This window comes from Oryza brachyantha, chromosome 2 (genome assembly GCF_000231095.2).
Source record: "Oryza brachyantha chromosome 2, ObraRS2, whole genome shotgun sequence".
NCBI classification, from domain to species: Eukaryota; Viridiplantae; Streptophyta; class Magnoliopsida; order Poales; family Poaceae; genus Oryza; species Oryza brachyantha.
The window spans coordinates 6,266,357-6,287,896 of NC_023164.2; the positions used below are offsets into that span (position 1 = coordinate 6,266,357).

Below are 21,540 nucleotides of genomic sequence, written 5' to 3' on the forward strand. Positions count from 1 at the left end.
ATGTTTATACCGGTTCAAGGACGAAAATTAAACTGGGCAGCAATTTAAAGGACCTCAAGTGAACTTATTCATATTTTGGATTTATATCATATATGCCTGCAGAAAAATTCTGAGAAAAATTTCGGAAAGTTTCCGAGAAAATTTCCGGAAAGTTTTTGACCGGTTCCGATTTCCGACGGATAGTGCCCTTACCGTATCCGTTTCCGTTTCCGAGAAAAAAATTCCGAATCCGTTTTCTTTTCCGATAAATTCTGAAAAAATTCCGACCGACGATTTCCGTTTCCGAAAACTGGTCCAGAATCCAGAAAGATTTCGAACCGTTTTCATCCCTACCACCTAACGCAAATTCGGTCAGCGCTCTTGTTGACTATGCACCATTAGACCAACCCCACAGTTTCACTCTGTGCCTATTTGCAGGTGTTCTCTCAGCTGCAATACCGGTGTGCCTGCGACCAACTCTGTGCCGAAGTCTAACCAAATGCATCAACTGATAAGGGCTAGAATAGTAGTCATTGTCTATTGCAAAATTTGCAATTAGATCAGCCTAGTCTCTCTGCAGCAGCTATCATTTCTTCCATGATGAACAAAACACAAGTCGGCAAGTAGGTTGGATTCAATATATGAACAGTTTTGTGTTCTTTGTGTAGATGTTACAGTTTATATTGGCTGATCAATTTAGGATCAAACAATCCATGCTTAATCTGAACTACTGTCACTTCTCTAATCATTTTCTCCATTATATATGGAGTCACACCGGCGGCAACGTGTCAGTCGGTTGCTGCGCCGCGGCGGTTGCGGCTGTGGCTGTGGCTTTCACCACGGTGGCTGCCGGCGGCGAGACGTTGCACCGGCACAGCGGGCACGTGGAGTGGGAGTGCAGCCACATGTCGATGCAGTCCACGTGGAACAGGTGCCCGCACGCCGGCAGCTGCCGCACCATCTCTCCGGCCTGGACGTCCTCCAGGCACACCGAGCACAGCGCGCGCCTCCCCGACTTGCTCCCGCCGCCGCCGCCGCCGTCGTCCGCAGGGCGCGCGTACGCGAACGCCGGGAGCGCGTCGATCGCCGCGCCCACGAGCCCGCACGTCGCGCACACCGCCACGGGCGCTCTGGCCGCGGCTGTCGTCGGCAGCGCCGGCGCCCCGCCGGCATCCCCCACGCACAAGCACAACCGCGAGACGCAGCAGATGGCGCCGAACACCGCCGCGGCCGCCGCGGCGAACTCGCACGCCCTGGCGATGCTGACCGCGGCGGCGAGCACCGACAGCAGCAGCAGCGACGCGCAGACGATCATGACGGAGTAGCACGCGAGGTAGCCGCCATCTCCGCCGCCCCCGCGCCAGCTCGCCGCCGACGGCCGCCGTCCACCGTTCAGCATGACCAGCTCCGACCGCACGTCTCTCGGCACAGCTCCACTGACCACGCCACGAAGCGAGCAGCGGCGTCTCGGTGCCAAGAAATAGCTCGTGGCGCGAGCGCCGGGTGCGCGCGCGGCGGTGGCGTTGCCGGTTTAAGGTTTGAGCCCGAGGTATTAGCAGCTGATGGCCGCAGATTTGGGCGAGCAACAGTGAGGATTGATCGTGGTTTAGATTCTCGAACGGATCACCTAATCAATCGATAATGATAGCTTTGGAGATGATCATTGACGACACGTCGGAAAGCCACTAGATCAGTCCACGCGCAGGTCCATCCCGACAGGTCCATTAGACTTGACAATTTTTTTTCGCCGAGAAGGCTATTGGGCGGACGTTCGTTTGTTTTCTTAATCGGTGGACGTGCTCTACCATGGTTATGATTTGTTTGTGGGTTAAAATGGATCTTAAGATTTTGTTTGCACTCAGAGCAAGATGAACAGTATGTTTGTATAGTGTTTGTAAGCTTGATTTTCCTATGTGTAATGCAATGGGTCTCTGTTTTTTTTCTTCCAAAAAAAGTATGATATGGTGGTTCTTATGGGTTCTAACACCATCGTCTTTTCACTTCTAAAGTTAAAATTTAAATTTTTAATCTTAAATTTAAATTGATTTTGAGAATTTTTCACCAAAGTTTATTTTTCGGCATAGACTTTTAATAGCTAATAATATGTATATGAAAATTTTATTCAATAAATTATATTTTATTTACAAATATGATGTCACAATCATCCTCTTAGATTATAGTTAGAGTGAAGTGCACTAGCGGTCTCTAAACTTGTATGCACGTGTCATCTATGTCCCCGAACTCTCAAAATACATTTTTGGATCCCCGAACTTGTCCGGGGTGTCATATAGGTCCAAACGGGCTCCGACCCGCTCCATTCACTCACATGGCATGCCACGGTGGCGCCTACGAGAAGGGAGAGAAAAGAATAAGGAGGAGAGAGATACTGACATGTGGGACCCACATGGCACCACCAACATGTAGGCGTCACCGTGGTATGCCACGTCAACGGATGGAGCAGGTTGAAGCTCGTTTGGACCTATATGACATCCCCGGATAAATTTGGGGACCCAAAAATACATTTTGAGAGTTCAGGGATCTATATGGCACATACATATAAGTTTAGAGATCGCTGGTGCACTTCCTCTTATGGTTATCTTTTGCATTGCGTGGTTGAATCTCTCACGTGCTCAGGTTTTGTTAAGAAAATGACAACTAGTTTTCTCGTTATATTGTTATGTAGCACTATAGCCACTAGTTTCATCGTTATTATTGTTATGTAGCCTTATAGCCATGCTACTAACCTTTGATTGACACATCAAAGTGTTGCTTTTCTTGCTCTACTTTATTGATTTAGTATGGTGTATAAAATGGCCTGGTGTACTTTTGGACACTCCCCTGCCATTCTGCTCCCGAGGTGTCCCACAACTTCCAATTTGCGGTCAACATATTTCAAGAAGTTACTATGGATATGAAGAAAAAGTATCTAAAAAATGTCTAGATATTTCCTTTGTGATATGACATCTTTGCTTTCTAAAGCTTCACACATGTTCCAGTTAGGGTGCGCTTGAGAGTGAGCAAAAAATGAGTAGATGTGCTAAAACGAGATAAGTTTTAATACATGATTAATGATTAATTAAGTATGGTTATTTCAAAGTTCAAAAACGATTAATTTGATTTTAAAAGCACTTTTCTATAATTTTTTCTTATACAAAACATGCATCGTTTAGTAGCTCGAGAATCATTGTTACGAGAAAGGAGTGACTTGTCATCTCTTATCATCACCTCAGAACACTCCCTTAGGTAAAATGAATATGCATATATTTCTATGAATCATATTGATTAATCGATTGAAATTTCCGAATCCATTGATCGATTGATATCCAGCAATCGGTATGTCATCTTCAACCTTGGACCATAGCATGGAGAAGAAATCAACGACAACCCCTAAACTTTGGTAGAACACCTATAGATTAGCGTTTCAGGGCTAGAAGCGGTCGGAGGAGGGCGACTTTAGAGGGATGATCGAAGCTATGGAAGACCTCCGGTGGGTGACAGAGAGACGGGTTGCGAGAGCAAATCGATGGCTAGAGATGAAAGGAGATAGTTCTATTGTTCACGCACGAATCTTGACACAACTTGGGCAGTCCAAAAATTAGTTGATGGATTAGTTTTTTTATTAATCGATTGATTGATGAATTGGAACACCCTAAATTAATTAGTTATTGTATTGACTTTGCAAACATAATTAACAAATTGTTAGAATCTCCGAGCATGAGTAGTGGGGTTTTGAGCGCCCGGTACTTGTTCGATCTTCAAGTTGAAATTGCCTAGAGTTAAAAACAAGGCAATGCACCCCCCATCTTTTTCTAGCTGGATTTGCCCCTGTTCTAAGTGGCTTAAACTATTCTGTATCGAACCATGAATACTCCGAAAAATATATACAATAATTCACTTGAGTTGTAACGAATTTTTCCCATCCATAATCACATATACAATTTCCTATCTGAAATTTTGTTGAGTGAGTTCTAGTTCACAATGTTGAGAACTCACATGACACAACCAATTTCGCCAGCAAATGTGCAGGGCAATCAATTCGTCAGCTCTAACACTGCAATGTACAAACCCAAGAGAGCCGCCCTCCGATCGAGTCCGACGACGAAGGCTACACCGGCGGCAGCGCATCGGCATCTGCGTCGGCCGACGTCGACTCCGCCGCCGCCGCCGTGGGTTTCGTCGCAGGCCGTCGCGGCAAGACCTCGCAGCGGCAGAGCGGGCAGGTGGTGTGCGAGTGCAGCCACATGTCGACGCAGTCCCTGTGGAACAGGTGGCCGCACGCCGGCAGCCGCCGCGCCGTCTCGCCGCGCTGCACGTCCTCCAGGCACACCGCGCACAGGACGCTCCCGCCGTGCTTGCTCCCGCCGCCGCCGCCGCCGCCGCCGCCGTCCGCGTGGCCCTCGTACACGAACGCCGGCAGCGTGGCGATCAGCGCCGCGCCGACGAGCCGGCACGCGGCGCACCGGGACGCCCGCGCCCGCGCCGCGTCGCCGACCGGGCCAGCGGCGCGTGGCGGCCTCCCCGCGCCGCACAGTGGCACGAACCACCCCATCACGCCGAACAGCAGCACGACGAGCCCCGCCACGGCGCAGGCCTTGGTGACGCTGACGGACGCCGCGAGGACGCAGAACAGGAGCAGCGACACGCAGGCGACGGACACGCCGTAGCACGCCCTGCACTCGTAGTCATCGTCCCCTCCCCCTGCCCCGACGCCGCCGGCCGCCCTCGCCACGCCGACACCGCTCATGCCGTCCGTACACAACAAACAAATACTAGAGCTCTTGCTCCTCTCGCCGCTGCCACCGCCATGGCGGTGGTAAGATATAGGTTGGCGCGGGCGGTGGCGGAAACGGATTAGGCTGTCATGTCGGGACCGCGCGCGCCGGAGTTAGGTGAGGTTGGAACCGGGAGCGGACGCGGGCCGGGGCCGGTTTGGGCAGAAGCAGCGCACAAGGTTTGCGCGGCGGCGGCGGCGGCGGGTGTTACCGCTTACCGGGGTGACGGTGACGGCGATGGCCGCAGTTTAGGAGCGGCCGTTTTCGTTTTGGTTTGCGAGATAAAAAGGCGGCTGGTCGCAATGCAACGCAGGTGAGGTGGGGTGCGGGTGCGGGTGCGGGTGCGGGTGCGGTTCGGGAGCGCGACAGTTTCGTGTCGTGTCGGGAGAGTGCAAGTTGTGTGATGTCGACGCGGCGGCGGCGGGGGGGCCTGGTCGACACTGAGTTTGTGAACGGTGGCCGCGTGCGCCGCTGTAACGAGGATTTTGATCGGGACAGGCCGCCTACGGCTCATCTTCTCGTTTATACTTATAGTTTTATAGTTTTATACTTATAGTTATAAGGTAAAATTTAAATTTATAGTTAATTTTGGCTTTTTAAATTGTAAATTAATTTTTAGTTTTTCTTGCTTTTAGCTCATGAGATACGTACGTATGAATGTTTTATTCACAATCATTTTCTGTTTGTGAATATACCTTTTGATAATTATTGAAGAAAAACTAAAAGACGAGAGCCGTGATTATCCGAGAGTAGGAGAGGAGTTCAGTTCGAATATAAGTATGTTTTTAAGTTGTTTATGAAAAAAAATTAATGTCAACAAGAATATGCTTCGGTGTCTCTCAGTAAATAGGAAAATAATGGTTGTGACAGGTATTCATATTATGATGTGATGAAATTTAAGCTGAAAATGTCAATGTGACAACTAGCACTAAAAATATAATATTTATATTTTAATTTTTTTCTAGAGGTCATTATAAATAAGCACATATCTTTTACACTCTCGTTGTTATTAATCAACCTATGATTGTATATTTCGGAATATTGGGTTGATTTTGTAAATTTTTGATCAGGTGTTGCTATTGCCTATTGGATTGGTGGGCTTGAGGCGAGCACTTCCCTTTTGAATAGTATTGGATAGGAGCTGCTACTCAGTTTGATTAAATTACTATCTCAGAGTAGTAGCATATTGCAAGGCAACAAAAGTAGTGAGAATTAGAGCAAGTCAAACGATATACTCTCTTGATAGTACAAGTCACTTTGGTTTTGTTCTAAAATGAACCGTTAAGTTTAATTAAATTTATATAAAAATATAATACTATTTTCAACATAGAATAAATACTATAAAAATATATTCGATGATGATTTGATAAAAATAATTTGATGTTGTAAATGTTAATATGTGTTTATATAACTTGGTTAAACTTTAGAACGTTTAACTTGGAACACGAATTTAAAGTGACTTATGATATAGAATAGGAGTAGTTAGTTGGAACACATTTAAAATAATTTCTAATATGAACTGGAAGGACCAGTTGGATGCTAGTTATAAAAACTATCACGTAATATATATTTGACATGAAGTTGTTGGCTAGGAGACAACTGACAAATTGTTGGCTAGAAGACAACTGGACCGACCGTGCAGCTAGCTTTGTTAACCTGAGACAAGTATATACTCTGACTTAGGCCGCGTCTGAAGTGGGGTGGATAAGTTAACTTACCCCTTGTCACAGAAAACGTAGCAATAGATTAATACATGATTAATTAATTATTAATTATTAAAAAATATAAAATAGATTAATATGATTTTTTAAAACAACTTTCCTATAAATTTTTTTAAAAAAATACACCGTTTAGCAGTTTAGAAAGCGTGTGCGCGGAAAATGAGAGGAATAAGTTATCTAACTGGAACCGCCGAACGTGGCTAGTTTGCGTTCGGCTCACCCACCACTAACCCTAAGGGATTGTTTAGATGAGGCTAAATTTTTTAGCCCCATGTCACATCGGATGTTTGGACACTAATTCGAAGTATTAAACATAAACTAATAAAAAAACTAATTTCATGAATGAGTGCTAATCCATGAGATGAATTTTTTAAGCATAATTAATCCATAATTAGAGCATCTTTACTGTAGCATCACATAAGCTAATCATGGGTTAATTAGGCTCAACAGATTCGTCTTGCGAATTAGTCTAAGATTATGGATATGTTTAATTAATAGTCTATGTTTACTATTTATAACAAGTGTCCAAACATCCGACCCAAACAACCCTTAAATTTCCTAGTTTTTTCACTGGTATATTTTCCAAACTGTTAAACGGTGTATTTTCTTAAAAAAATTTTATAGAAAAGTTACTTTAAAAATCATATTAATTTCTAATTTTTTTATAATTAATAATTAATTAATCACATACTAATATATTACTATATTTTCCGTGCCAGATAACTAACCCTCATTCTAACAATTTTTCCCCGTAACCTTGTCTAATTCACCTAAATAGAAATCTTATGTATGGAAAAACTTTTATAGCTTGCGGCTATTGGCTTACGAGTTGGTGTTCAATTCGGTGATAGGAGCAGAGGTTATTGTTTGGTTTTTTTAATAAAAAATGCTAAATAACGTATTTATAAATAAAAAATAATTTGTGAATAAAAAAAATATATATATATATATATTCTTAATGACTGAAAGCAAGATTAAAAAATAAACTATGATGTAAAAACCTCAAATTTAACTGTAAATTTAAGGTTAAAAACTAAAATTTTATCTAAGCGATAAAAATAAGAAGTATTTGACTCCTCACAGAAAAACAAGAGAAACGTTGACAAGAGGATGAGAAAGCCGTGCGAAGACAAAAGAAGCCGTTAGTAGGGAAACACGGTTATGGGGGCTTTGCAAATTTTTTATTGATTTTTTTAAATTGTTAGGATGCCACTTGAATAACAATTGTATAATAGTGGTACTGTCATAATATAATATTCTAGTGATAATTTTACAATAAAGTTTCAAAGCAGTGATAAACTTGTAATTGTCCCGTTAAGCTGTTAGAGGGAAGACGCCGTTAACTTTACTTTGATTAATTCAAACCAGGCAAGAAACATGTAGGGGCAACTGCAACTCAGTGGTGGCGGCCAGGTGGGAGCAGCAGTCCGCCATCGGCGCCCATCCCCTCGCCACTCCGTCGCTACACACCCAAATCACCCACTGCACCACCATAAGTCCCTCGCCTCCAACAGATCATCCAAGAAGGGTGAACGCTCATCGTCGACGGTCGACCTCCATAGCACCCTGGTAGCTAGCCTTTGGTGCGCCCCTGGCGCCTCCAAGGCTCCAATACAGGTGCTTACGTAACAAAATCAGTATATTGTTAAGCACCTCATTAAGCACTCTGCATTGGAGGTGTTGCTACCTCCAGGCTCCAAACCTTGCCAAGCCATCCCATGCCAATGGTTTCATTTCTCACGGAAGGGGCTGAAACCGGTCCTAGGCAGAGTGACGATAATCACGATTATCGTTAAAAAACCATGCGAATTCAAAATTAAAAAAATCAAAAAAAAATCATAGTTTTGGATGTCAAACCACATGGTTTGACATAATTATCATGTGGTTTGGTGTGATTATCGTGGCGATTTTGAAGACAACGGTAATCATGGCTTCGATCACGATAATCATGCAGTTTGCTACGATTATCACAACGATTCTGAATTCCTCCGTATTGGGCCTTCAAAATTGTGATTTTTATTTTTTTTCTCTCTCACACATTTTGACCATTTTTAATTGATTTATGCCTTGCTTTTGAAAATTTTCTTCATCACTAAGTTTAGGATAAACATAACTGTCATCATGATTTTTTTTTTGGATTTTTCTACTATTCTTTTTCAAAATTTTTGAATTGGGACGACCTTTGCAAAACTGTATCATCAAAAACCGCTACTGTATCTTGGTGATTTTGAGTTTATAATTGAGTTCCTCATGTAGTTTTTGATTTCTATGATTCTGATTCTTTTCCTGTTAACTCAATCAAGTACTCATGTAGTACCAAGTTTTATGATAATTTTTCTACTATTTTTTTTTTCAAAAATTTCTCAGTGATGATTCTTGTAGCAAGTGCTTGTCCTGCTTACTCAGCTTATCGGTAATGCTAAAAGGATATCCATGTCTGCCCGAGAGGAGAATTAATATTTCATTATATTTGATGTTTATTCATGTTTGCCTGGGATGGGAACTACTGTTGAGTTAAATTTTGAGTTTCTTTTTTAAAAAAAAGAATTTATTCTTGTTGCTCTCTTTTCTCAAATATACAGTATATGTTTTAGTTCTTTATTATACTTGCCGAGTATTTTATACTCATCATTGTGTTTTATTTGGTTTTTAGTTACCAAGTATCACTGGTATGCATGGGCGGGAAGTAGCACCATATTACTCAATACTTACACACATCTTTAACTCTAATTTAGTTTTAGTGTATTATGACAGTTTACATAGTGATTAGATGATCTTATATATGTGACTCCGTGAAGTTTGGGATTTAGTGGGGGTTTTTGAGTGTTTTATGTTGCATTCCAGGTTGGTAAAAACCTAGAGTGCTATAGGAAGTAAGAGTTGGAATTAGATAGATAAGCAGTGTCCAAGACGAAATTGACTGGAAGGGGTCTATTTGCTGAAACAGACAATGTAAATAGACAATGTAAAATAGGATAGTTTAGATTTATTTATACATTAGGAAAGTTTAGTTTGGTTATGTGAAATAAGTTAAGATAGAATCCTTATCTATATCTAATAAGGACAATTATGTTTTTCGGGTACAAATATGTCCACCTTGGTCCATGTAACTTGTTATATTCAGATGAATACACAAAATTGGTGCATTACCACCAATTTCGATGGAGCAAGCTATTGGAGAAAAAGTTGGGTTGATCAGACTCGTTTTTGTGGTGTAAGTTAGGTCTCGTCATCCGCATCGAGTAGATTTGATTGGACTTTCTTGGTTAAGTTTGATATTCTATCTAATTTATTCAATGCATCAATCACGATTTGTATGTATTATCAACCGGATTAAGGGTTGCATTGGTTTCATGATCAATTATGCCTCAGTTCAGTCCGATCAATTATGCATGTTTTCAGTGGTTAATTTAGATCAGGTTGTACATAGATTTGAGTCATTTATAGGAGTTTTAGCCAATAATCTATTTAGTGGTGTATTGACTAAGTGTTTAAACTAACAAATCATTGGTTTAATTCTTGTCTTGTTGAGTCCAACCCTATACTGTTTCGGCTCAGTCTGATCTGTCATGGTTGCTTTCAATAAGATCAAGGATTACTTATAAATTTGCTTAGTTTGAGGATTCAGGCCGATAGGTCACCCTAGGTCATCAGTTAAGAATTGAATATATATGTTTAATCCTAGTTTAAGCCTATTTTCACTAGTTTCAATCTTAAACTGTCTCGATTCGGTCCGATCTTCTTAAATTATGATTAGTGACTATTGGCTTAGCTAGTATTACACATGATTTAGTCCTTAAAGCGATGAGATATGTCTTTATGAGCACAATTACAGAAATAATCCTATCGATTTACGCTTAATGGCATAACATTGATGATATTGGTTTCTATTGGCATCAATCTTGAACCATCTCGATTCGGTTCAATCTTCTAATATTGTTTACAATTTCGCGCCCATTCCTCACCGGAGGAAGTATAAAAATACTACAGTGTCAAAAAAAAGCTCCCACTATCAGCTATTTCTCAATCTAAACATATACTCCCGGAGTACTGTTTTTTTTGTTTTACGTGTCAAAAAAGCTTATGATTGGCTCTTTACAATCTAGTCATATTTTTGTAATCCATCCCCCGGTGATATAGTATTAAGATTACTCTAGTAAAAAAGATTTATATTTTAATTTATCAGGTAGAACATTATATTTTTCAAAAACAACGATTGATCTTTAATTAAGATATTCTTTTCGATAGGGTTACTAAATGACATGGTGAGGAACTCTTATATATATTTTATTTATAACATTTTGATTAAGAAAGTTTCTATAAACAACCGAAACTGTTTTCATATAATATTATGGGTTTTCTATAAAATGTTGATATACACTTCTTAATAATGTAGTTTCTATAATTATGCGCTATATATATTTGCAACGTTAATGTAGAGATAAATTTATGCTAGAGTCATCGATGGAGTCTAGACGTTAGATCACACGAGCAGCCGCCTGGACAGAGCAAATTACTTGAGCTGAAACAATAGTGTAGATGCTAGAGTTCTACATTTGAGCCTGGCCAGCTAAATCGATCAACAAACACGTCAACAGGTTAGGCAGCGGCAGGTAGCTCCGAGTTGATGCTAGTTGCAATTTGTTCCTTCTATTTATTTTCACTTCTAAATGAAAATATGCATTTCAATATTCAACAATATCATCACTTATATGTAAATAAATTTTAGCAAGTGTGTCTTGTTTTGTTGTAATCTGATTCCTGATTCAGATAATTCATTTAATTAGGACCAAAGATTGTTGAATGATATATAATCTTTCACACAATCTTGATTACAGTGAGTTATTCAATACAACAAACGATAAGTTATACTCCATATTAATTAGAAATAGGTTGTACTATTTATATGAAAATAAATTTGAGAAATAATAATCCATAATGGTACTTTATATAATCAAGCATATTCTGATACCGTAGTATTAGCACATGCACATTACTGGTTAATATAATAACGCATAATGGTACTTTATATAATCTAAGAATATATGAATGTAAAATAGTACTATCTCCCCTAGAAACATTATTAAGTGCATTTTATATTGATTTATTTATTAGATGCCAAATGTTTTAATAGTTTAAGAAAAAATATTTTATTTGGCCAGATTTATCATTATAAAAAAATTTCATACCATCAATGTGGGTCATGCTGCTACATCTAATAATTAGTATTGATATTGATAGAATCGTACGGAATGATGTAGAATGATTTAGAAAACATGCAATTAATTCGTATTATAAGATAAGCATAAGAGGCACATTACTATGTATGATACGATTTGTGCTTATGGAGAGAAAATCAAGTTATTTATAAGTAAAATATTACAATTTATCTTTATTTCATATTTTTGAGTAAGATCTTATTACTATGAGCTGTAAAAATGAAAATATTTTTTTATAGAAAACTTATTATAAATTAGAATATGTACAATTAGAATAAGTTATATGTTCATATATTGAATAAACAAGTATCACTATAATCACATAGGTTTCTTTCATGGTTGGATTGAATTCATAGAGTATTATATTTTTACACTTTATGTATAGTATATTTGTATAAGATCCGAATCGAATTAAAACTTAGTTAAATTGATTATACGAAAATTATTTTGACTAACATGAAATGTAATAACTTAGTAAGAAACATATTATGATACCAAATGTGAGGACGTTCCAAAGTCTAGGTGGTGCAATGCTCCGAGACATGTCAGCGCGAAATATCTGGATGGATGGGGTCTCAAATTAAACCCAAATAATTACGGTAACCATCCAACCTCATCGCAGACCCCGACATGTCTTGAAGAGGGCACTCCAAAGGCTCTAAGCCATCGGATATGAAATAGAAGACATAACCATTGGAATAGCCATGCCAGTCATCTACGTCATACGCCTGTCAACCACTCGATGGTGGCAACCAAAAGCGTACCCCAGAGACTCGATCTCAACAAAGGCATATTCCCCGGTTATCTCAACCATTTCAAACCCATCCTCATGTGGGACTAGTTGCCCAGGAATGCAACATAGTCTCACATAACTCATCTCAAGCACGATATCCGAATCATAAGTGGTTCTAAGCATAAAGCATAATAGTCTTAATAAGTTCTAAGTAGTACTTGGCGACAAGCCATACATATTGGTTCATGCGGTAAGCGTGCTACCCAAAAGCCCATAGGCAAACCGGCTAGGGTAAATCCCTAGTTAGAACCATCCTGAAAATCACAAGCTGCATCAAACTCCTCATCCAAACAGTCAATACCTGCAGCAGGGTCTGAGCCAAAAACAAATAAAAGAAAGCAAGAAATCAATACATTAATCAAATTAATGTACTGGCAAGTCGGTGACAACCCTAGCATGCTACATGTTGGCCATATTCAAGGATAAGCTGTGTATAGGTTAATTTGCATAAATGCCAGTTTCAGTTCACAACCTTTTCTTAACAGAAATTTTTTTTTAACAATAGTATAGAGTTAGTAAAACTTGTAATGTAAATGAATAAATAACACGCGTCTACCTCTCAAGGTAGATCATCACCACTTACCATCATATCATCACCATTCACCGAACTTTACCCAAGTTCACCAATAAAACATTCCAACAATTTTCCAAGTTCACAAGAGTTTATCAAAATCACAAACTATACTCATGACACTTCACCATGCCGCTCATGACCGTGAGCACGGCTAATCGATTAGTTTAGACTCTGCAGAGTTTGTACAACTTTTAAGCCCACATGATATGGTTCGCTCTAGTTTGTCCGATACCCGTCGGTATCACCACATTCTACACATTGAGTGTGATCTAGAGGTCATAACAAAACCGTTACATTGTTTATTGTCTAACCTTGCACCAGCCCGATGTGTGTTTTACCCACACTACTAGCAAAGTAGCGCCACTAGATAGCGGGCCCACGCTTTAACCTAGCGCCGTAAGGAACCCTACCCGGAATCCCTCACGAGGCACGGCACCGTTGTATTGGACAGACTGCCCGCTCAAATCATCACATATCACATGCCATTAATCAATTTCAACAAATCACAATCCATAGGAAGTTCCGATAAGTTACCAAAACCCGGTAACCCATACCCTTCGGCCTACCCAGATGCAAGGCTAAACTCTAAACAACTTAATAGGTTATGGCCAGCCCATACTTAGCACATGTGGTTTGTACTGTTTTCATTAGTTGGTGACATAGAGTGAGGTCCTTAATCGACCCGGGCGAACGCTCCCCCTATCGGTGCACATCTACTACCATATGTACACCACTCGCTGCCCAAGTCAAAAAAACAAGTTTCCTCCATTTTCTATTCACAATACTCACACATTTAAAATTCTGTTCAGCAGCATCAAAATAACCTTTTTCACATATAACATTTATCAAAATGAGTAATTTGTAAGGCGGTAACCGAATATATAAGCATTTAGCGGCAATATAAGCATAGCATAATCCCAAATAACACAATAATTGTATCCAAGAGCACCCTATGGTTACAACCAGCAAGGATTCAATATTTCAAGGTAGGTTATGCAGCAATTTGGTCATATCTACCATTCCCATATTTATAAAATTTCTTTTTCTAAAATTAATACTAGCTAACGTATGCATGTTTGCAATAGAATCATTTAGCCCATTAAAACATAGGATCAAAGTGGTCAAAGGAGGGACTGACTTGCCTTCGTCCGCAAACACCTGAACCTGGTCTTCAACAAACTCACCCTCTTCTTCTTCGACGTATTCTTCCTCTATTCAAAATACGCGTGTACGATAAATACAAAAATGCATAAAAACCAAAAATGCATGAAAATGCATGAGACTTATGCCGTGAGTGTGTGCTGGTCTCAGGTGGCCTCTAGTAAAGAAATTTTTATTTTATCACTTTGTTTTACAGAGATATGCATTTAATAATTAAAAAGGTTTAAAAAGGGCTAAGTTTTATTAAGCAACATTTTTGTATAGAAGTGAAGAAAATTACTTTTACAAAGTTACAGAGCATGATTTTAGAAAACTAACAAAAGTGGTTTCACAATTTTTAGAGCTATTTTCAATTTGTTATGGATTTAACAAGCTCTAGGAGACATTTAGGGAAAAACAAAAATAAAGGAAAAGTTTGTACAAAAAGTACCAAGTTTTATATTTTTCTAAAATAGTTGACAGTTCCACGGATCTAACAAAACTGGTTTCACAATTTTCGGAGTTAAAATGAATTTTCTACAAAATTTTGAAGTTCTGCTCATTCTCAGCTAAAAAAAATAGAAATCAGTTTTCAAAATTTAATTTCAGCCGGGCCCACATGTCAGTGAATGGCGTTTTCTGAAGTGAGGGGCATTTTGCAGAAAGGCCCTCGTAAGATAGGAAATCAACCCGCACTCCCGTGCTACAGTAATATGTGTCTAGGCAGTTTTCGGATAGGACCCTAGCTTTAGTCGAATTCTCCGAAGGAGGTCCCTCGTCGGCTCAAACAAGGGGCAGCCATGGGTGAGTTGGATTTTCAGCTCGCCGGCGACGATCGGTGGCCTGAATCGATTCGAGCACAAAAGAGAAAATGTAGAGGGGGTCCTTGCGCATCCGTGAGTGGTGGTGGTGAGGGAAATGGTGGTCCGTAGCCCATGGAACGCGAGCAACAACAGTGTTATGTCTTGGTATGGCCATGCATGTGCTTGTAATGGCTTGGTTAGTGCATGCAAGGGCTCGGTTAGAGCAAAATAGTTAGTGCCAGAGATGTCTCAAGGTACTAGGGTGCTCACCAAGCGAAGAAACGGATGAAACGATGTCCACGGAAGCGGTGAAGACGTTGGCCGGCGGCGAGGTCGGTGACGCCCACCACGTGTTCGATAGATTGCTTCTTGGGCAAAAGAGGCACGAATGAGCTCGGCGTGATACATAGATCACATTCCATAGGAAGAAAGTGAGAGGGACTCACCGGGGATGGAGAACGACGACGCCTAAGTTGCCGGTGCCGGGAAAGACGGCCGAGCTCCGGGCAATCTGGGCATGGGATGCTTTTGCTCGGGCTTGGAACGTGATGGGGGGAGGATGCCCTTGCTACTGGCGCGCTGGCTTGTGAAATAAGCAAGAGTGAAGTGGGGGGGAGTGAGAGAGAGAGGGGTGGCTAGTGAAATCATGGGGTTTCTTGGGCTCCCATTGGGCATGGAGGGCGGTGGAGGCTGTGAGGAGAGATTGGGAGGCTGCCATGTGGGTCCTAGGAGTGTGGAGCCCACTTGCAAGTGAAAGAGATTTGAAATCTGGTTTGGAGGCTAAGTCATGGAAGGTTGTCTGCCATGGATCTTTGGAGGGGATTGAAGTGAGATTTTGTACAGCAACAAGCGTGTACTAGTGGTCCTCTTGGTCGGGGGTGATGTGGAGAGTGAAAGGGCTGAAGTGGTTTTGGTTAGAAGTCTTTGGTTTAGGCTTAATAAAGGGATGAACATGGGTTGACAGCATGATTAGCAGCCGTTGACAGTGCAGTTAGTAGCTGATTCGATTTTTGGAGGGAGAGAAGAAAGGGTTAAAGAGTGATCTATGGTGTGCCACTCCTCGTAGTGTTAGAGGAAAGTTAGTAGAAGACTTTGGATGAAACCAAACTTCAAAAAGAGGTTTTGAAATAAATTTTACCAAGAGAGCAAGTTTGAATCTACTAAGCAGTTTTTCAGGATTTTCGAGAGATTAAAATAAATCAAAGAGATAGCAAACCTTAATGAAAAATTTTGAAACTTTGAGGGTTGATTTCTGACATACCAAGGTATTTTTCAGAATTTTTGTAGAATTTTTGGATGCACATAAATACCAAATTAATTATTTTTGTGACTCTAGGTCTATTATTGTATGTGATGATGAGATGATTAAGATCCAAAAACAATTAAAATCACTCCCAACCACATGATGCATTTAAGTTAAATTTAGTTCTCGGGTTTACGGGCTTGGGTATGTTACACCAAAATGTTAGCACGAGTATATTACTGGTCACTAAATAATATTTGAACCAAATTATATTGGTTGTTTAAAGGGTTAATTAGATCCATGTCATTATAAATTTGCTGGTTTTAAAAAATACCATTATAATTCAATTATTTGTAAACATGCCATTATAGTTATTTCTTTATCATAGATATGTCATTTTTTACTATAGTTATTCCTCATAGATATGTCATTTTCTACTATAGTTATTCCTCATAGATATGTCATTTTCTATGCTTTGAATTACGGTGGACCACATGACAGTCCGATATATTTTCATCTCACCTAAAATGCCCATGGTCATCTTGCCGCACTCATCTTTGCGCCTCGTCGTCGCGCCGTCGAAGTGCCGTTTGGCCGCCCGTCGCCGTCGAGTTCGCCCGGTCACCGCGTCGGGCCCCGCCGTCCTAATGTTGAGCTGCCTGACCACCCTCGTCGTCGTCGTTGCGCTGGCCGGTCAGCTGCCGCCGTTGACTCCGCCGTCACCGCTCCAACCTCCGTCGAGTCCACCCGTTGCCGCGCTGGCCACCAGCCGTCCGCGTCGCCGCGCTGGCCGGCCGCCCTTGTCGTCGTCGCACGGGCCGACTGCCCGTCATCCTCGCGCCCCGACCGCCGTCGAGTCCGCCCGTCGCCTCTCCGGCCACCCGCTGTCAAGTCCTTGCACTGGCCGGCCGCCCTCGCCGTCGTCTCGTCGGCCGGCCGCCTGTCACCACGCCGACCACCCGCCAGCCGAGATGACCGCCGTCGAGTCCGCTCTTCACTGCGTCGGCCACCCGCTGTGGCCGACCTCTTCTCCACACTGGTCGGCCTCCCTCGTCTCCGCGTCATCGCTGCGACGGCTGGCTGCGCTCGCCGTTGCGGCGGCCGCCCGTCACGCTCTGGCCACCCGCCCTCCGCGCCGACCACCGTCGAGTCCGCCCTTCACCGCGACGGCCACCTGCCGTCCTCTTCTCCATGCTGGTCAGCCGCCCTCGTCTCCGCGTCGTCGCCGTACGGGCTAGCCGCCCTCGTCTTTTGCGTCGGCCGCCCGTAACCCGTGCAAACCACTTGCCTGCCGCGCCGACCGCCATCGAGGTGCGGGTGGCGGAGAAGACAACACAGGCGAGGTCGGAGGTCGGGGGACGTGGCGGAGAGGACCCAGAGCAGCTCGCCAGCGGGGAGCGGTGGGGTTGAGTGGGTGGAAGAAGAGATGAAGCAGGTGCTTTTTAGGCAATACGGAAATACATTAGTCTGTATGTGGGTCCAATAGCTCTCAAGTTATATAACATGGCATGTTTCTGAAAGAGTAAGAATTGCAATGACATAATTACGATTAGATGAATTGTAATGATATTTTTCTAAACTGCCATATTTGTAATGACATGGATTTGATTAGCCCTTGTTTAAAACTATTAAGATGGTTGCTTCGGTTTAGCATGCTATGTTTTCGCACTTATATATTATATGCAAATGAGAAAAAACAAAAAAATTATGGTGTCTTAGTGCTATGTGAAACTCTTATATGTAATGCTAAATAGTGGTTGGATTTGTTCCAAGTGATGACCATCCCATGTTCTCCATAAGCACTTGCATATTCTCATAGATAATCCTAACTCTAAAGTAACTGATATCAATACTCCTTCATGAAAAAAAAATTAACTCTTGTAACTTGCACACCATTATCGGATTTTCTCATGTCTAAGTATTGCTTTATTCTCAATGTGTAGTTAATATTGACATCCATCCATCCATCACTACACATGATTGCAAATGTAGAACAAGACATACGTAAGGAAAATGACTACAGACTAATGCAAGTGCATCATAATGATTAAAAGAAGGGTAATTTTACTATACTCGAGAAGATTTCCATGGCGTGCCATACTTGCTAATGAAAGTTTTTGGTACTTTTATATACTACATATATGAAGGGACCAAAATTTTATCGTAAAAATCAGTTACTAAGATACTTTATTAAGGATCATTAAATTTCCTATAAAAATAGCTATACCCGGCTAATGGTAAAGACCCAATTTAGTGATGTAAATAAGATATCCTAAATCCAAATCAATCATATAAGCCAAATATTTGAAGGTGTTTATCTATCTAGCATTTGTTAATTTGATTATCTAGATAGACTATGATAAAATAGCAGCAAACCAAAAATAAATAGTTATTATTGTAGTTTTGTACAATTAATTATAAGATGCACACCTTGCAAGTGCAAGGTTTTAAATTTGGACGGTAATTTCAGAACTTGGAAGACTATGTTTATACACTAATTTTAGAAATATTACAACATCATGTTCATACACTAATCTAAGGTCAAGTTCTCACGTTGTAAGGAAATTTTAATTCAACAACTCATTTACATTATCTAAGATTAGCACAACATTTAAACTTTATAAAGCTAAACATAATGAAAGCTACTTTATGAAAATATGAATTGCATCCCATACACCTTACCATTTTCTGAAATGAAATAAAAAAATATTGACATTTGTATATATCAAATGAACAAAACAATTGTGTAACGCTCAAATAACACGTAATTCAAAGTTCAAATTTTCATGAGTTTAAAAACAAATATCATTGTGTCTCCTTATATTACATAAAAATAAATGAAATCAAATATGACAGTACAATGCCTAGCAAATAGTTTTACCAAAGGGAATTACGTGTGATGTTTTTAATGGTTGTGTTTTCTATTCATTATTATCAAGAGGTTGACATATTCTTCGATGATTAAAAAATATTCAATAGTAACGCAACAGTTTACATATCAGCGATTTTACTTATTTCATATAAAAAAGATGGTGGCAACACAATATTCCTAGAACCCCAAATACTTATTCTTTTTTACCATATATTTAATTATCTCCGATATTATTGTTAATGATTTGGTCATTTTTGCGTTCGATAAAAATGGTCTAGAACCTTCGTCGATCTGATGATGAGCGCAAATGCGACATGATGATGAACATAAACTTTGTTGTCTTGCCATCATTGTTGGCGTTTTAATAGTATTTTGTGTTGGCTTGTGCTACTAACACTAGTCGTGTTGATGTTGTGATTGAACTTTGATCCTCAAAATATATATTACATATTTATATAACTGTATAATTGAAAAGTTTATATAATTTTCTTAATATAAAGTCTTTTATATATATAATTAATATTTGTATTTGTCTTTTTCTATTCGGAATGGTAATTTATAACATATGGAAATTCTAAATATGGTAAGATAATTTATAAAGTCTCCAATATATAAAGTTTGCGTAAAAAGTGGTAAAAAATCCATCATACAGATCCAATCTTATGAAGATAATTTTAGTCATCGGACATAGAGTGATGATTAAATTATGAGTTAAAGTAGTTGGTACACTGTGGGATAGAAGAAAACTAAATTTTGCAAGGCTCTGGGCTGAGCTTATTGGCAAAATGGAAAACATATGCATGTCCAACGGAGCCCGACATTTGAATTATCGGAGAGGTTCATGTTGTGTTTTTTGTTAATGAAAAATAAATAATGAAATAGTTTTTGATGTTTATGGTAGTCATTTAATATTATAAATGATAAAATTAACTACTATAAAGATGAAAAATCTATTTTAGCAATGTGTGATGATAAACTTGTGTGTTATAAAAATACACCATTTAACCATTCGAAAAGTGTGCAAGTTAAAACCGAGGTGAGGAAAAATCTAGGGAAAGTACAAAACCGTAGTCCTCACTCCTGAATCCATCTCTTGGTCTCCATAATTCCGGTCTTCAAAATTGTTGACAAATATTACATATCTTCGAAATTTCCTAATTGTACAAAAGAATACCCAAAATAATTCAACACGGCATTTTCCGACAATGTGCAGACCATGCCGCCATTTTTTAGCCCAATGATCTACACAGCCGGCAAGGCGTCGTCAGCCGGCGGCGCCGTCTCGGCCGCCGCCTCTTTGGCGGTCACCTTCCGGGGCGGCGAGAGGTCGCACCGGCACATCGGGCACGTTCGGTGCGAGTGCAGCCACATGTCGATGCACTCCACGTGGTACAGGTGCTCGCACTCCGGCAGCTGCCGCACCATCTCGCTGGCGTGCAGGTCCTCCAGGCACACCGAGCACTGCTCGGCGCCGTTCCCGGCCTCGAGATCGCCGTCGACACCGGACGCGTACGCGAACGTCGGCAGCGCGTCCACCGCGGCCTTCTCGAGCCCGGACAGGCTGGAAGCTCCCGGAGTCCGCCGTTCCGCGGTGCCGGTGGCCGTCGTCCCGCCGCGTCCGCACCAGCTCGCCGGCACGAGGTAGCCGGCGACGCCGAGGGCCAGCAGAAGCAGGCCGGCGAGCAAGAACGCCATCCACACGCTGCCGATGACGGCGAGCACGCAGAACAGGAACACCGACGCGAAGGACGCCGCGATGCCGTAGCAGGCGCGGCGGCCGCGGCCGCCGCCGCCGCCGCCCTCCTCCCCACCGCAGAGCGTCGCCGACAGCCTCGCGATCACGTTCGACATGATCGCCGCTCCCCGCTCGCCCTTGCTTGCTACCTTCGCTGCAGGCTCGCCGTCGCCGGTCAGGTGGTGCGTCTGCGCGGTGAAAGATATAGGAAGCCGCCGGCGTCCGAGGTCGTGAGCTTGAATGGCACCTCGGCGGCGGCGCCGGCGGCACACAAAACCGGTGGCTTTTTTGACGAGAAATGAATGTTTCCGGTCAAGTTTAACGCGCCCGCCATTGGCTAATTCTTGGCTTGGACAAAAACTGTAAAATATGAACTCAAAATGTCCGTTGACGGCCACGGTGGAAAGCTACGTCGGTCAATATGTGAGGTCAACAAGAGCGCAATGTTTATGACTGTCATGAGAATTTATAAAGTGCCCATAATTTCGAAAACGTTTTGTCAGTCTAGACAGAATTCAGCTAAATTGGGAAAAACTAAAGAACGGAATACCGTTTGGACGGGATCGTTAAATCTCACTTGTATGCGTGTAAGATCAAGGAGTGATCTACATGTTTTTGTGATAAACAAATTGGTGGTTTGCGAGTTAAATGTTTTTGTGAAAATTGATCGGGCGGTCAGACTGTAGGTA

At 41.4% G+C, this 21,540-nt stretch overlaps 2 protein-coding genes and 1 pseudogene across 2 annotated transcripts; all 3 read right to left on the reverse strand.

The window, feature by feature from the left end:
- Positions 1 to 748: 748 nt before the first annotated feature.
- Positions 749 to 1,378, reverse strand: LOC121053462 (probable E3 ubiquitin-protein ligase ATL44). The gene has a single exon (XM_040520396.1). The coding sequence runs from the start codon at positions 1,376 to 1,378 to the stop codon at positions 749 to 751; it is 630 nt and encodes a 209-aa protein (XP_040376330.1).
- Positions 1,379 to 4,084: 2,706 nt separating this feature from the next.
- Positions 4,085 to 4,723, reverse strand: LOC121053463 (RING-H2 finger protein ATL39-like). Its single transcript, XM_040520397.1, has one exon. The coding sequence runs from the start codon at positions 4,721 to 4,723 to the stop codon at positions 4,085 to 4,087; it is 639 nt and encodes a 212-aa protein (XP_040376331.1).
- A 15,635-nt stretch (positions 4,724 to 20,358) lies between these two features.
- LOC121053445 lies at positions 20,359 to 21,185 on the reverse strand (annotated as a pseudogene).
- Between the last annotated feature and the right edge of the window lie 355 nt (positions 21,186 to 21,540).

Bases quoted from the DNA above. Each gene is read 5' to 3' on its own strand.
- LOC121053462 (XM_040520396.1), bottom strand. From the start codon at position 1,378: ATGCTGAACGGTGGACGGCGGCCGTCGGCGGCGAGCTGGCGCGGGGGC.
- LOC121053463 (XM_040520397.1), bottom strand. From the start codon at position 4,723: ATGAGCGGTGTCGGCGTGGCGAGGGCGGCCGGCGGCGTCGGGGCAGGG.